General features: G+C 51.4%; 2 protein-coding genes across 3 annotated transcripts in view; one reads left to right on the forward strand and one right to left on the reverse strand.

The window, feature by feature from the left end:
• The first annotated feature begins 6,786 nt into the window (after window positions 1-6,786).
• GINS1 (GINS complex subunit 1) lies at window positions 6,787-11,890 on the forward strand. The gene is made up of 7 exons (XM_048842253.1): window positions 6,787-6,935; window positions 7,288-7,352; window positions 8,786-8,881; window positions 9,453-9,543; window positions 9,741-9,857; window positions 10,502-10,576; window positions 11,695-11,890. The coding sequence occupies exons 1-7, from the start codon at window positions 6,861-6,863 to the stop codon at window positions 11,761-11,763; spliced, it is 588 nt and encodes a 195-aa protein (XP_048698210.1). The 5' UTR covers window positions 6,787-6,860; the 3' UTR covers window positions 11,764-11,890.
• Window positions 11,891-15,260: 3,370 nt separating this feature from the next.
• Window positions 15,261-16,312, reverse strand: part of NINL (ninein like) — a 72,504-nt gene continuing 71,452 nt past the window's right edge. For both annotated transcript variants that reach the window (XM_048842242.2, XM_075127323.1), the window contains one exon: window positions 15,261-16,110. In XM_048842242.2, coding sequence (XP_048698199.2) covers window positions 15,919-16,110 — 192 coding nt within the window. In that variant the 3' untranslated portion in view covers window positions 15,261-15,918. The remainder of the gene's footprint in view (window positions 16,111-16,312) is intronic.

A 16,312-nucleotide genomic window follows, 5' to 3' on the forward strand; every position in this document is an offset into this window, starting at 1 on the left:
CCCGCCCGCCCCCGCCAATCAGAGGCGGCGGGGAGACCACGTGACGGCACGGCCCGTCGCTAGGGGCTCAGGGGGTGGCCCCAGCTTCTCCTGCCCACACCAAAGATGGCTAGCGAGCCCACGGCGGCCATCTTGAGTGGGGGCAAGCGGGCACAAGCCCACGGCGGCCATCTTGAGTGGGGGCAAGCGGGCACAAGCCCACGGCGGCCATCTTGAGTGGGGGCAAGCGGGCACAAGCCCACGGCGGCCACTGTGGGGGGTGGTATCTAGGCCTCCACAGGCAGCGCGAGGGAAGATCCCTTCCCGGGTCTGGGCACGTGGGGCAACGCAGGCTGCTCTTCCATCCCCCCCCTCCCTCCCCCCCCCCAGACCTGCCACCCCTGCACCGGGCGCTGCGTGTGGCCACCCCTACCCTCCCTCTCCCACAGGGCAGCTGCGGAGACCACCAGAAGAGAAAATGTCAACCCAGGGTTCTTCAGCCCTCCTTGGCACCCACGTTTCCCTGCCAGGGCCGTGCAATGGGGGGTTTGCAGGCGTGACGACACCCCCACATTGTCCAGAGCAGGCCGCTTTCCTCATGCCTCTCCTAGTTAAATCATACATCAACCCTTCTGAGGAGGAAAATCACAGCATCCCTCCCTAAATACTGAGCCCCCCTGACTTCAACCCTGGGCCTGAATTTTCAGAAGTGCTGATCAGGTCCAACTGTTCCCCCACCCGCAAAAAAAATACCCTTGTCAAACCTCAAAACTCTGGGAAGAGGTCTCTGTGAAGTCTCTTTCTTTCTGTCCACCCCCCACACATCACCTTTAGACTGAAATGAAGTCTGGGAAGTTTCACCCAAAAAGAAAAAAATTAGAATATTTTATGAGTCAGTGAAAACTGTAATGAAAAATCTCTCTGTAATACTATAGGATTCACTACCCACAAACTATACAATAAAAAGGGAATAAAACACTCAAAGAACAACAGAAGTAGTATTTCTTGCACACTGAAGTCTTGTATCAATCTTCACTGCGGAGGATGAGGGGGAGATACCCACATTACAGCCAGTCTTTCTGGGCAACAGATTTGAAGTACTATCCCACATTCGTGTGTCAATAGAGGAGATTTTGGAACAAACCGAAAAACTAAAAAGTAATAAGTCACCAAGACCAGCTGATATTTACTTAAGATTTTGAAAGAAACTCAGATATGGAATTGGAGAAATGATCATTGTAGTATGTAACCTATCACTGAAATCAGGCTCTGTAGCTGATGACAGGAAGGTAGCTAACATAACCCCAAATTTTAAAATGGGCTCCAGAGGAGATCCTGGCAATTACAGGCCAGGGAGCCTACCTTCAGTAACATGCAAATTGGTACAAACTATAGTAAAGAACAGAATTATCAGACACATAAACATGATTTGTTGGGGAAGAGTCAATACAGTTTTTGTAAAGGGAAGTCATGCCTCACCAATCTACTAAAATTCTTTGAGGAGGTTCAACAAACATAGACCAAGGTCACTGACCCAGTGGATATAGTGTATTTGGACTTTCAGAAAGTCTTTGACAAGGTTCCTTACCAGAGGTTCTTAAGCAAAGTAAGCAGTAATGTGATAAGAGGATCAGCAACAGGTTCAAAGATAGAAAACAAAGGGTAGGAATAAATGGTGAGTTTTCACAATGGAGAGAGGTGAACTACAGGGTCTCCCAAGGATCTGTACTGGGACCACTGCTGTTCAGTATATTCATTAATGATCTAGAAAATGGGGTGAACAGTGAAGTGGCAAAGATTGCAGACAATATATCATTATTTGAGATAGTTAAGTCCAAAGCTGACTCTGAAGAGTTACAAAGAATCTCACAAAACTGAGTAACGGGGCAACAAAAGTGGCAGATGAAATTCAGCACTCATAAATGCAAAGTAATGCACATTGAAAAAAATAATCCCAAGTATACATAGACAATGATGGTTCTAAATTAGCTCTTACCCCTCAGGAAAGAGATCTTGGAGTCATCATAGATAATTCTATTAAAACTTCCACTCAATGCACAGCAATGATCAAGAAGGCTAACAATATGTTAGGAACTATTAGGAAAGGGATAGAAAATAAGACTGAAAATATCATAATGTCATTATATAAATCCATGGTACACCCACACCTTAAATACTGTGTCCAGTTCTGGTTGCTCATCTCAAAAAGGATATAGTGGAACTAGAAAAGTTCAGAGAAGGGCAACAAAGATGATCCAGGGCACAGAACAGATTACACACAAGGAAAGATTAGAAAGATTTAAAAGATTATGATTGTTCACCTTTGAAGAGAGACGACTAAGGAAGGTGACTATGATAGAGGTCTTTAAAATCATGAATGGTGTGGAGAAAGTGAAAATGATATTTAGTGTAGTGGGCTTCACTCAGAGACAGCAGGCCTAGTTCACAGGCGACGGCTCAGTCTCCTAGTTTTGGGATGGTCTTGCCAGGCAATCTGAGGGCCTGAGGGCAATCTGGCAGCTATTACAATCCCTTGTTCCCCAGTGCTCCCCACAGTCCCCTGGTCAGCTGCAGGGGGGAGAAGGGTAGAGGGACCCAGGCCCTCCCACTCCACCAGGTCCCGGTTCAGGGCCCCCGAAGGGGAGGCTCAGTCTCCTCTGGCTGGTACAACATGCCAGCCTCCCCTGGGCCACTTCCTACTTCTTTTGTTCTCTCTTCAGTTTGGGGCATGGTCCTAGCACTCAGCTTCCCTCTCAGCAGATGATTGCTCAAACAAACTCAATAATTCAGACAGTCAGTTGGGGCTTCCCAGCTCACATTTTAGTACCCAATTCATTGCTCCACCTTGTCAGAAAGAAGGGGGAGGAGAGAAGGGGTCAAGCCCTTGGCCTCTCCATTGGGTCTTACCCACAGTCCAGTTTCTTCCCCGTAGATCCCTCTATCCCAGAAGCTACAGCCTGGCTGCTTTCCTGCAGACAGTTTCTCCTTCACTCACCCCCTGCTTGCCTCTCAGAGTCCCCTTTGAAGCAGGCCCTCCATTTGGAGCATGGTCTGCAGCTGCTGAGGCGCAGGGCCTTTGTGGCCCAATAGTGCTCCACAACTCCCTTACCCTTAGTGTCGGATCCGTAGACCCCATCATCTTTTCCCTTTCACGCAATACAAAAAACCAGGGGTCACCTGAGGAAATGAATAGGCAGCAGGTTTAATACAAACAAGAGGAAGTACTTTTTCATGCAACACACACCTAACCATGGAACTCATTGCCACGGGATGTTATGATTGCCAGAAGTGTAGCTAGGCTCAAACAAGACCTGGATAAGTTAATGGAGGATAGGTCCATCAATGCCTATTACCCAACATGTTAAGGAATGCACTCCTTGCTTGGGGAGACCCTAAACTGGATTACCAGAAGCCAGAAGTGGAAGAGGGGGTGAATCATTCCATAAATGCCCTGTTCTGTACACTCCCTCTCAAGATTTGGTGTGGGCCATTGTTAAAGACAGGATACTGGGCAAGATGGAGCAGCGTCTGACCCAGTATGGCCGCTCTTTATGTTCTTCTAGTTCCCTGCACAATCATTAAACATCACCTTCTACTTCATATTCCCACCATTATCTTTCAACATTGTAGCCGTGTTGGTCCCAGAATATTAGAGAGACAAAGTGGGTGAGGTCATATCTTTTACTGAACCAAATTCTGTTGGTGAGAGAGACAAGCTTGTCTCTTTCACCAGATATTACCTCACCGACTTTGCCTCTCTCATATCTTTCAAATCACTCTGCCTGGTAATACAAGTTTCCTTGTCACAGCTGGAGACTTTATATCCCAGTTAGCTCTGCAGCTATCTGAAAAGTTACTGCATTTAAATTAAAGACTTGTGGACATATTTGTCACTTGTTTTTTTCCAGTACAGTTACATTTTAACACAGCAATCTTAATATAGATTTGGAAAAGTTACGCATATAATCTTGCTTTGGTCATATTTTAACTACAGATGATAAACAGCTAAAAAAAGACTACTTTCCTCCTCTCCTGTCTCGTTCCTATCATACAAATAAACAAAAAAGACCATTTAAAATTGTATGAAGATTCTTTTAAAGAGATTGTATTCAATACACTTCTCCAGCACTGCCTAGAAGAACACAGTTTAAAAGGATCTCAGGATTCTCAAAGAATATATCTTGTCAATTCTAATTGTTTATTTGTTATCACACCATATCCAGAATCAAAGTCTTTGAGACTTTAGGAAGGTGTTCATAGTAGTCATACTACCGGTTCAGTAGTTTTCTATGGGCCCACTGCCATTATCTAAGCAAAAATTTCTAAAATAAAATTTTATGTGACAATAGTATTCCAGATTAAAGACCTCAACAAGAACCAGATGGGTGAACCTTTTGCACCCATGCTGATAATCTTGTAGGACCTAGACCAGAGATAGGCAAACTACAGCCCGCGGGCCACATCCGGCCCATGGGACCGTCCTGCCCGTCTCCTGAGCTCCGAGGCTTTCCAACAAACCTGTCCTGCTGCTCTGAGCGAAGAGGGGGGCAAGAGGTCCTGGTGGGCAGTCAGGGGATGGGGGGGGTGTCAGATGGGGCGGAGGTTCGGGGAGGGGGGCGGTCAGGAAACAGGGGGGGTTGGATAGGGGGTGGGGTCTCGGGGGGGGGACAGGGCGCAGGGGGGGTTAGATATGGGGTGGGGTCCTGGGGGGGCAATTAGGGATGGGGGTCCCGGGAGGGGGCAGTCAGGGGACAAGGAGCAGGGGGGCTTGGATAGGGTTCCAGGGGGTGGTTAGGGGTGGAGGGTCCCGAGAGAGCGTGGTCAGGGGACAAGGTGCAGGGGGTTGGATGGGTGGGGAGTTCTGAGGGGGGCAGTCAGGGGGCGGGAAGTGGGAGGGGGGCAGATAAGGGGCGGGGGCCAGGCTGTTTGAGGAGGCACAGCCTTCCCTACCCAGCCCTCCATACCATTTTGCAAACCCGATGTGGCCCTTGGGCCAAAAAGTTTGCCCACCCCTGACCTAGACCTAAATAATCACAGAATTCATCCCCTGCAAGGATGTGTTATCACATTCCGGGGTGCAATCCAGATCAGTGAAGGGTTGTGTCAACATGCATCTTGGGGTGCCTCACAACGCTTTGCTGTTGTAACTTCCAACCTGGGCCACTCTCAAACAGCAAGCAGGCGCAGGTCAAATCCTGAGTGTCTGTGTATAGTTGTAGCCTGCCAGCTATACACCAGCCATGCTTTGGCTTCCAGACGCCTTGGTTACTATTTGCAGGGTGACCCTAAATTTTCCTCAAAAATGGCTGTTGTGATCAGTTCAGATATTAGAGGTCCGTTGTCAATGTACAATGGTTTGCTACTTTAATCGGAGTTACCAAACAATTCATTTTAAACACAATCCTGGATTAGTTTTTATTAAAGAATAAACAAGCTTATTTAACTACAGAGAGAGAGATTTTGAGTGAGTACAAGTACAAGATATTAAAGTCAGAAATAGTTACAAGATAAATAAAGATAAAATCCTTCCTAGTAGCTAAGACTTAATAACCTGGTTCAAGATAAAAACCTTATCACATGCTCCTAGCAACATGGCTGACTAAATTCTCAGGTCAAACCTCCTCCCAAAGTCCAAAGTCTGGTTCATTTGTCTTGGTAAAAGACATAGTGAGAGATAAAGAAAGAGACTGTAACCAGGGTGTTTTGTCCCTCACTTTTACAGTCCAGTCACCCTTTGAAATGCATTTTCCTGAGTGTTCCGCCTTGGTCAAGTTCCTTCCAGCTGCAAGAATGGAGCCATGGAGTCTCATGGGGAACAGGGACAGAGGTTCTGTGTTCTTGTTGTTTGTTAAAACGCAAATCGATCTGTTCCTGTCCGTCCTTCACTGCCAAAGAATGGCCACTTGACCAGTGATTGCTGATCAGGTTTGATTGCACCTGGCTAGAGGTGTCAGCTTGTCCTTTGTCTTTGAGAAACAGGTTTACTCCCTCCACAGACTTGTCTGGGAAACACATTTCGGTCATAATTGTAGCTTATGTTCATCACTTTACCGATAATGTTGCCACATACATTTCAGCATGATTAAGGGTCCACGTCTGTCACGGAGATCACGGATTCCTCTGTGACTTCTGCAGCAGCCGGTGCGGCTGGCTGCTCGGGCAGCCCCTGGGCCAGCCGCACTGGCCGCTGCTGGGGCAGTCTCTGGCCACCGCACCCAAGGAGCAGCAGCAGGTTGGGCCTGGGGGGCGCTCAGGGCAGGGGGTTGGGGTGCAGGGCAGCGCTTACCTCGGGGGGGGGGGGCTCCCTCGAAGCGGCCGGCATGTCCCTGGAGCTCCTAGGTGGAGGGGCCAGGGGGCTCCGCACGCTGCCCCTATCTGCAGGCACCACCCCCGCAGGTCCCATTGGCTGCGGTTCCCGGCCAATGGGGGCTGCGGAGCCGGAGCTCGTGGTGACGGCAGCACGCGGAGCCCCCCGGCCGTCCCTCCTGCGAGGAGCTGCAGAGACATGCCGGCCGCTTCGGGGGCTGCACAGAGCTCGTCTTCCAGCCAGCCCCGCCACCAGCCGGGCGGGAACGGGGGGCTGCAGCGGCCTGGCACGGGCCTCAGGGCTGGCCACACCTAGGACAGGTGCGGGGGGGCCCGGTTCAGCGCAGGGCGTGGGCGGGGCGACGGAACGCCCCGCCCCTCGGCACCCAGGAGGGCGGGGCCCGGACTCATGGGGCGGGGCGTTGCGAAGGGCTGGACGGGGCAGTTTGTCCCTCGCCGGCGTCTGTAAGGGAAGGGGCGTGGCCACCCTCTCCCGCCGCTCCCATTGGCGGCGCCGGCCGGCGGCGCGCTCCCGCGGGCAAAGGGCGCGGTTCCCAGCTCGGTCCGCCGCTCCCATGTTCGGCGAGCGGGCCGCGGAGCTGGTGCGGGGGCTGCACCGCGCCGCTGACGGGCACCTTCCCGCCTTCCACGTGAGCCCCTCCCCCCGCTCCCCGCTGGCGGGCCCGGGCTCGCCCCTGCGCGGGGGCCCCGGCGAGCCTCCCGCCCCCGTTTCCCGCGGCCCCCGGGCGGGGCCCGAGCCGGCCTCCGGAGACCGCTCCCCTCCCGCGAGGCGCCCGGCGGGCTCCGTCCCGCCGCCCTGGGCCCGGGGGCCCTGGGCCCGGCCCGCCCGCTGCCCCCTTCCCTGGCCGGGGCCGCGCCTGCCCTGCCCTGCCCTGCCCTGCGGGGCTCGGGAGTTCGCTCCCGTTCCCGGCGCGGGCGGCTCCGCTGACCCCCGTGCTGGCCCCGACTACCTGCTGAAATCCCCGAACTCCTCTCTTGCAGGACGATGGACTCCGGCAAGTTCTTGAGGAGATGAAAGCTTTGTATGAACAGAACCAGGCTGATGTGTAAGCGTGGGTGTCTTGGACGAAAGACTGGCGAGCGGGCTACGCACCAGAAGCAAGGGAAAGCAAGCCTCTTATTTAGAAATGAACGCATCCGATGAAGTGGGCTGCAGCTCAGGAAAGCTTATGCCCAAATAAATGGAAAAGGAGGCCTTGCGGCACCTTAGAGACTAACCAATTTATTTGAGCATGAGCTTTCGTGAGCTACAGCTCACTTCATCGGATGCATGCCGTGGAAACTGCAGCAGACTTTATATACACACAGAGAATATGAAACAATACCTCCTCCCACCCCACTGTCCTGCTGCACCCCACTGTCCTGCTGGTAATAGCTTATCTAAAGTGATCATCAGGTTGGGCCATTTCCAGCACAAATCCAGGTTTTCTCACCCTCCACCCCCCACACACAAACTCACTCTCCTGCTGGTAATAGCCGTCTCTGAGGGGTCACAAGTCCTTCTGTTCTTTTTTCCAGATACAGACTAACCCGGCTGCTGCTCTGAAACCAAACACAGGAATGTTCCTCTTTGTATTCACGTGTGTTAAAGAGGCCATTAGAGTTTGTGCATTTTTTGTCTCTTTTATGATAATTAAAGAAGCTCTGAATTTTTGGGGCAGGGGGCTTAAAAAAAAAAGGCTGACGTACAAGGGATGTGACCTCTTTCCTGTTGTTCAGGGTCTTCATTGGAAGGCCTGGAATTGTGGATAAGAAACTCGGGCTTTAACTGAAGGGACCAGCATGCTGCATCTTTAAGAACAGCTTTGCATCCAATTATTTATCAAGCAGCTGAATTAAACATGTTCACCAAAACGTCCAAAAGTTTGGACTGGACCGAATAAAAAATCGCTCTGCTATTAATCAAATTTCATTTTCAGCGTATCTGTGATGTGAAACTGCGTGACCATAGATGATTCACTCAGCTGTACATAATGCACTTACTGACCTAAGGTTGCATCCCCAAATATAGGAAAGGGGATGCATTGTTAAATGTCACTTTTTTACAAAATTGAAAAAAAAGTCACTGTTTCAGTTGTATTTAATAAAATATGTTTTAAAATGGAGTGAGGCATGTGCATGAGATAAGCAGCAAGGATCAATTATTTGGATGCCTTTGTTCTTTTTTTGTTTTGTATTTTCCAAGAACAAAATCACCCAGTGCCAGAAAAATTAGTTCTGTGAACACACAAAACAGCTAGCAAACTAGCCAATGTGGTCAAGAGATTATTTACTTAGCTGAACATTAGTATGTAGCTCCTAGTGGGATAAAAACGAGATTGTGGTGAGGTGGGAGCAAAGGGCCAGAGAAATTCTAAACTAAACTGCATCTGAGCTTTGTAAATGTGTAGTTTTGGGAAAAATAGTAGGAAGAATATATGCTTGATAGTTTCTTGGTCTCAGTGTAATGTAATACTGTTTCCCTTTGTATTATTACCAGAAATGAGGCTAAATCAGGACGAAGTGACTTAATCCGAACAATCAAATTTCGTCATTGTTCTCTGCTGCGAAATCGACGATGTGTTGTTGCATATCTGTAAGTTTCTAATGGAAGGTGTATCTTGCTTTCACAGCACTTGTCTGTGACCGGAGTATGGTCTGTTATGTAGACAAAGAGCTGCTTTTTCAAGAGCTGCCTCTGATTTTGTGTGTCCAGCTTGAGATGCCGTGGTCCTAATTTTCGAAGGGTGCTGAGCATTTGCTGGTCCCAGGGACTTCAGTGGGAGTTGTGGGTGCCCAGCACCTCTGAGAATCAAGCTGCAATGTATGTTTTAAAAACTAAGCACACAAATTAGAGGCCACGCTTGAAAATTCTGGCCTTGATTCTTTTCCCAATAGTATCCAAGCACCTGACAAATGTAGTAAAATAAATACAGGAAGGTCTCTGTATCATTGTTTTCCCTTATTCTATAGGGGCCTTGTTTTTATTTAAATATATGATTTTGGTAGGCCTATGGAGGGAAGACTAGAATAACTGGGTTTTATGCTTTATTCATGAGCATCAGATCTGGTATAAATAGGGGATTGAGTTCAGATTCCTTTTTGGATTAATACCTCTGTTTCTGATTGAGAACTCAGTGGTTTTAATCCCTGATTAATTCTTCCAGGTATGACCGGTTGCTTCGGATCCGAGCCCTCAGGTGGGAGTATGGCAGTGTCTTGCCAAATGACCTCCGATTTCACATGTCCGCTGAAGAAGTAAGCCCAGCTTTGTTATAAACTTGACTTGTATAATACTCAGGGTAGAATGGAAGTTCTACTGGAAGATATAAAAAGGCAGTGAAAAATATTTTAAAGTGGCTACAAGCTGTGTTTTTTAAGGCGTGTGTGCTCATTATTGAGCTCCTGTGTCCCTGTCGGATTGTTGGTTTAGTTTAGTGTTCTTATGTCTACAGACGGAGTGGTTCAATCAGTATAAAAAGTCTCTTGCTACCTACATGAGGTCTCTAGGAGGAGAGGAAGGGCTGGACCTTACACAGGACATGAAACCTCCCAAAAGCTTATACATCGAAGTAAGTGCAAGGCTGGGGCTTCTGAAGGAGCTTTGTGCGTGGAGCTATATATTAAAAGCGCATACCCAGGCTGGCAACACAAGACTTGTGAGCCACATTCAACTCTTTTTGAAGACATAAAACTGCATGGCAACACCTGACAACTTGGTAGCTTGTGCAGCAAAGAGTTTGAAGATGTGCAGGTAGTGGCTGAATGCCAGGAGGCTCTGCTCTTCCTTTTCCCTTAAACTCTGGTCCGAATGTGCTCAATACGCCCTCTGGTTCTAGGACTCCTTCTCGCCGTGCTCCTGCTTTTATTCCCTCACCTCCATAGAGACTCCTGATCACCCCTTAATTCATTCTACTGCGAGATACATAATGTGATGGGGGTGCTGGTGTTAAGCAAGGTGGGCCAAACGGGGAACTTACACAAACGAAGGTTGAGGTTGCTTGGTTTTGCATATCAGTTCCCTGTTTTATGTGAGATGCTGTTGGGCTGGCGTGAGTGTGTCTGGCTTAAACACAGCCCAAGTGACATGCAACAAGAGTACATAGTGATTGGTTCACACACATTGCATTCTGTGCCTGTGACATTGATACTCCTGTCCCTGTGCATCTCCTGATCTGCTGATGCTGAAGGAGACGCTTTTTTCTCATTGCTTTAGGTTCGGTGTTTAAAGGATCATGGAGAATTTGAGATTGACGACGGTACAACAATTCTGTTGAAGAAGAATAGCCAGGTACCTATGCCAAGAGAGCAGGACTGTTACTAAAACCGAATGACTGAACCCTTACCTGTGTAGGAACAAGTTGAGACAATCATACTCTCCTGCCCCAGCGGGGAGCGCTTTCTTTGGAATCCTTCACCTAATGCTGTTCTGGGCAAAGGCATGAGGGGGGCTAACTGACCGTCCAGTGAGCGCTCTTGATTCTGAAGGATCCCAGAGCCCGTTGTGATGTACTCAGGGTGGCACAGCCGCAGTAAAATACCATAGCTTCGTGGAAGTCAGCGGAGCTGTAATAGTTGACAGCAGCTGAGGCTCTGCCCATGTGTTTGCCAGAGGTGGGCAAACTATGGCCAAGCTCCTGGCTGGGGAAACTAGCCCCCGGCCCCTCCTCTGCTGTCCCCCCTCCCTCGCAGGCTCACTTCGCCGCTCTGCTAGTGCTTTGGCCCGCTGCTCCTGCCGGGGAGCACGGCGGTGTGGCTGCGAGCTCCTGCAGCTCTGAGCAGCATGGTAAGGGGGTGGGGGGCAGGGGGTTCTGGGGGGCAGGCAGGGGATGGGGTGGGGCGGTCAGGGAATGGGGAGGGTGGGGTCCTGAGGGGCCTGTTGGGGGTGTGGGTGTGGATAGGGGTCGGGGCAGTCAGGGCATGGGGAGTTGGATAGGGGGTGAGGTCCCAGGGGGCGGTCAGGGGACAAGGGGCGGCAGCAGCAGGGGCCAGGCTGTTTGAGGAGGCACAGCCTTCCCTACCCGGCCCTCCATACAGTTTTGCAACCCCCCTGTGGCCCTCAGGCCAAAAAGCTTGCCCACCGCGGTGTATGCCCAATAGTGAAGGGGGGGGTGTAATTCTGGTTTTTGGTTTGAAACCATTACTATGGGCGGAATGCTTGCTTCCCTGACTGCGGCCACTGTCCACCCAGTAGTAAGTGGAGCAGATAGTCGTTTTTCACACGGAGCGCTTACTGCTTCCACACAGGACTCAGCAGCTGTGCAAATCTAGCTCTGCTGCCCTCTCCAGCTGTCCCTAACGTGCAGCCTGGTGCTTCTGGTCAAGACAAGTATCCGCTACAAATGCAGAACTGGCTGTCTTCACATAATAGGTCTGCCTTGAACTCAGAAAGGTGTGTTTGTTTTTCAGCATTTTTTACCACGCTGGAAATGCGAACAGTTAATCAGACAAGGAGTTCTGGAGCACGTTCTGTCATGAACACAGTGCGGGAGTTGTGGGCCAGCCTCCATCGACCCTCCTTCCTTGACAAACTCTCTGTATGAAGGAAATCAAACCAACTGTAGTGATGATTTTAGCAGTGGCAAATACAGCTTTTCTAGTGTAATATGTCCGTGTGTTGCTATAGTCTGCAAAGCCCTGGGGGGAACAATTAATTGTTGGAAAATACACAGAGGCTTTGGGGAGCATTTTTAAAGTGATGCCAATTGGCAACTGAGTAGTTTCAAAGAGTCTGAAGTAGTTTCTGGGGCATCACCTGCGTGAGTCCCCTTTGGCAACTCTGTGCTTTTACACTTGCACTTCGACTCAAGCAGGGATGAGTGAGATGGACAGCGAGTGATGCACTCAGGGCCCCTGGATGCACAGAGCCAGCTACCTGGAACCCCAGAGAGGATTTTTCTCTAATCTTTCTGCAACAACTCTGGTTCATGGGGCCTCTTGCTGCCAGGGACAGCAGCCTGAAGGAGACAAGAGTCACCCTAGGCTGCTCCTTGGCCTGGCCCTGCCCTTGCTACCCTCCTAGCCCTGGCTGGTCTTGCCCCTCAGCCAAGATCCCTGAAAGCCCTAACACCAGGCCCCTTAGGTGGCCCCTCTGCCCCCACCTGTCTTCATGGCTCCTTCCCTGGGGGCCCCTGCCTTCAGCCCCAGAGGTGGCTCATTTCCTAACCCCCTTCCCTTTCCCTGCACTAACACCATTCTAGTACTGCCTCCCCTGCAGTGCCCTGTGCTGGGACATCAGCTGCTCAGCAAGTCGCCTGCCACACACCCAGCCCCATCTGCTGGGCCCCACCGACCAGCACTACCAGGCAGCTACCCAGGCCTGCAGGGGAGACCAAGGGGCCTGGTTCCCCGTCACTTTAACATCAATGCCAGGCAATTCCCTTCCCCTGTAACGAGGGACACTCAGCCCCTGCTACCATAGAGCCCCAAAGGCTGGACTCCCCCTGGTTTTCCTTCGAGGCCAGGCTCCTCTATCGCCCAGCCGAGAGGGATGCGTTGCTGTTCTTTGGGAACCATCAGAGGCCTGGCTCCAGGCCCCAGCTGATGTAGTTGGTAGCTCCTATGGCCCCTACACTGAGGGGCTCTGCTGGGGTATTGCTGACAAGACACTGGTGCCTGCTCTTCCTCCTTCCATCATGCTGGGCAGGGAGGGACGCTGAGCCTGGGGGTGGGGTATGGAGACTCCACTCACTGCCCTACAGGATGGCTCCTGCTCCTGGGGCACCGCGAGGACTGGCTCTACACGCCCCCCACACAGCGCCGCTCAGAGCCACTCGCTGCTGCTGGGCAGACCCTGGGGCCTGGCTCTATCCCCAGTCAGTGCCAGGCCAGGATAGGGCCCTGCTAGGAGGGGGGCTGCTGAGCTGCTCCCCCACCACCGACAGTGCTGATAGGCTCCTCGGTGGCCTGCTGGGAGCACTTGCGTCCTCCCCCAACCAGCCTCCACAGCCTGACACGGAGGGGCGCTCTAGGTCTGTGTAACTGGCCTGGCAGAGAAACGGGAGGAAATGAAGGTAAAGCTTTTGACCCTGCCCCAGGAAGGAGGAGGATGAGTGAGTGAGGCTGTCGCCAGAAATAATGCCCGGAACAGCTGGTAAACCCCCTACGACCCCGCCTGGCAGGAAAGTGCTGCGAAAGAGGTTTTTTAAACAAAACCAAGCAGCAGAAGAGGGATGAGGTACTTGGGTTACAAGCAGAGAACTGTGGAGTTCACAGGTAACTTTGCAGATAGAAGAGAGGCCCTGGTTAGAGATGGGTTCCTTGTGCGCCACACGGCTCCAGCTTACAGGAGAGAGTGGGGAGAAACAGCGCTACCCTTAGAGCCATACCTCCGAACGGCCAGGGCAGGAAAGGATCCAACCCCTGACAGCCACTCGTACAGACCAGCTGCCCAGCCTCCCACTTAGGAACACAAGCAGCAGCAGCAGCATGTGCCGTGACTGAGGCCGTAGAGACGCTCAGCGAAGAGGGGGATACTGGCAGGGGCACATGAGCAGATCCAGACTCTCCATGCACATGCATCGCACAAGGCGGCTACCAGCCACTCACCTGCCAGGTTTGAGCTAATACCAGAGCTGCAATGACCAATCCGATGCCCGCTGGATTGTGAAGTCAGCTGCAATGTAGTCCCAGACACATTGCAAATGCACAATGGACAGGAAATGCACAATGGACAAACTGCACCTGTCACTGGAGGACCATGGCACTACGCTCTCCCAGGGGCTAGCTAGTCACCCAGCACAGGGACTGATGGGCCAAAGAACCAAGACTCTCCCAACCCCGCAGAGGACAGACAGGGCATAGAAGAGATTAAGAGGACACCATGCTAGGCAGGCAGCCCCTACAACAAAGGAGACAAGGACCTGAGGTCACTATGCGCAGGTGACCAGGTCTGAGTCCAGCCATTGAACAGCAACACAAAGCAATAGCCAGAGGCAGCAGCCCAAGCTGCAGTGGGACAGATGTCTTACAAGGTAGCTACAGACTCAGGACAGCGGTGGAGACTCAACCAAGGACAACTGCGAAGTAGCAGCAGACAAGTCCAAGGCCAGGACCAGGAAGACTTAGAATGAGCCACAGCATCAGCTGGCCTGACGTCGGGGAGTCAGAAGAAACGAGGTACAGGAGCAACACAGAAGGCGAACAGAATGCCCCCCTGCATCCTCAGAATGAAGGCAGCAACGGGGTGAAAGCAAGTCCCCCACCCAGAGCGAGACCATAAACAAGAAGTGGGAGACTGCTTTCACAACCAGCACACTTGAAGGACCAATGCCTAACAGGCCACAATGGGCTGTGGTAAAGGCCATATCCCTAGACCAGGTGATGTACTAGCAACCCCAGCAAGTCAGCAAATGCTTGTACAAAAGACACCACACACACAAAATTCGGAAAGGAAAGATGGAGCAGCCTGCATGGAACTTGGAGGGAGGAGCACAGGTTACAGGAGGGAGAAGACTGGAGGCAGCGCTGAAAGTCCATCTGTGTGCACAGGGCTGGAGTGCTGTTGGCCACTGCAGCGTTTCTGTAAATAGTTCTCTCAGTAAAGAGCCATTTTAGTTTACAAGTATGGAGTCCTCATGTCCTCTCAGTTCTGCATGCTGGGTAACCACATGAGTGACTCCATATTTGTAAACTAAAGCCCCAATGCTCTAATTAGTTAATTCTGCGCGCCCCCTCGCTCCCTGCCCACAGGGCCCTAGTGCTGCAGCACTGAAGAGGGGGAAGGAGCAGAGATGAGCCAAGCCATATTTCACAGGAGAGGAGCAGGGAGCAAAGCGACTCCTCTGACAGCCAAGGCAGAGAACAAGGAGAGGTCGCTCCATTGTGCCAGCTCTCCTGCTCGCCGTTGCAGCTGGGCCAGGGCCTGCACTCTTGACTTGACGTAAGCGAGGGTCTGTGTGTCCTAGAATCCAAGGGAAGCTGTAAGGCCGGGCAGAGCCAAATCCCAGGGGAAATAAAATCAACCCAGAAACCAATGGTAAAAATGTAATTTTAATATTAAAACCATTTCCCATTCCAAGTGACCCGAAAGCAGAAGACCCTACAAATAGAGCAGGTCCTTCCACTTCCAGCAGCATGGGCCACTGAACGACAGCCAGGACTTAGGGGTGAAGAGTATTTTCTCTGTGTATAAAACTGTGCGTGTACAACACAAACTGCCAGTGTGCAGACAAACTCAGAGGGCACGTTGCAATTACCGTAAATACCATCTGGCCCCAAGACAGACCCGGGCTGCAGAGAGCTTCCTTCTATCGTCTGGAATGGCCTGAACGGCGTTCAAGCATTCAATGCTTTCCCACTGAAAAAACAGGGCATGTTTCTCTTATGGCCATTATCCCTTCTCCCCAGCTCCCTGAGAGATCTCAGCAAGCCCTTTCCCCTACTGGGCACAGCTGGGGAAGGCACATACGGTGTCCCCACCCACCACTAACCCTGCCTATCCCAGCGGCAGACGGGAGTTCACCGTGACCCAGTTGTGCAGGCCCCAGCCGAAAGAGCTTTGCACTTTCCACTAGGCCAGGCCGGGATCCCCTGCAGCACAGCTGCTCCCAGGCTGAGATAATGGAGTGCAGCGACAGGTGTCCGCTGCTGATTGTCCTTCCAGCTGCAGCCAAACCCGGCACCGGGGCCCATTCACACGCTGAGAGATGCCTGCGCCATTCTTCTAATCAGTTGGGTTAGGGCTGAGAGTTTTTCCTCCAGGGCCAAGTTCTTTTTCTCAGCATTTTTCTGCCTCTGCTCAGTGGCCTGCACAGCTTTCACCAGCTGCGCGTTCTCCACGTACAGGTCTTTCAGCAGCAGGTCACACTTAACGTTTCTGTCATGCTGGAAAGCAGGAGGAAGCAGCATTAGGTCAATGGCCATTCTGTGTTAGCGATCCAGTCATGGAGCATGCAGCCCTGCACGAACTCCCCTAGGGGTCAGGCTCTAGGCCTCATCTTGTTTGGTAAAAATAATTGTTACAGAATCAGATGGAGCCACAATTAACAGGTACTCCCCGGCTCTTCACCTGGACAATGGGGCAGGC

The sequence above is a fragment of the Caretta caretta genome, chromosome 3, assembly GCF_965140235.1.
Source record: "Caretta caretta isolate rCarCar2 chromosome 3, rCarCar1.hap1, whole genome shotgun sequence".
NCBI classification, from domain to species: domain Eukaryota; kingdom Metazoa; phylum Chordata; order Testudines; family Cheloniidae; genus Caretta; species Caretta caretta.

Bases quoted from the DNA above. Each gene is read 5' to 3' on its own strand.
- GINS1 (XM_048842253.1), top strand. From the start codon at position 6,861: ATGTTCGGCGAGCGGGCCGCGGAGCTGGTGCGGGGGCTGCACCGCGCC. The intron at 7,353-8,785 runs GTAAGCGTGGGT...TATTATTACCAG, and splicing joins GAACAGAACCAGGCTGATGT to AAATGAGGCTAAATCAGGAC. The intron at 9,544-9,740 runs GTAAGCCCAGCT...TTATGTCTACAG, and splicing joins TTCACATGTCCGCTGAAGAA to ACGGAGTGGTTCAATCAGTA.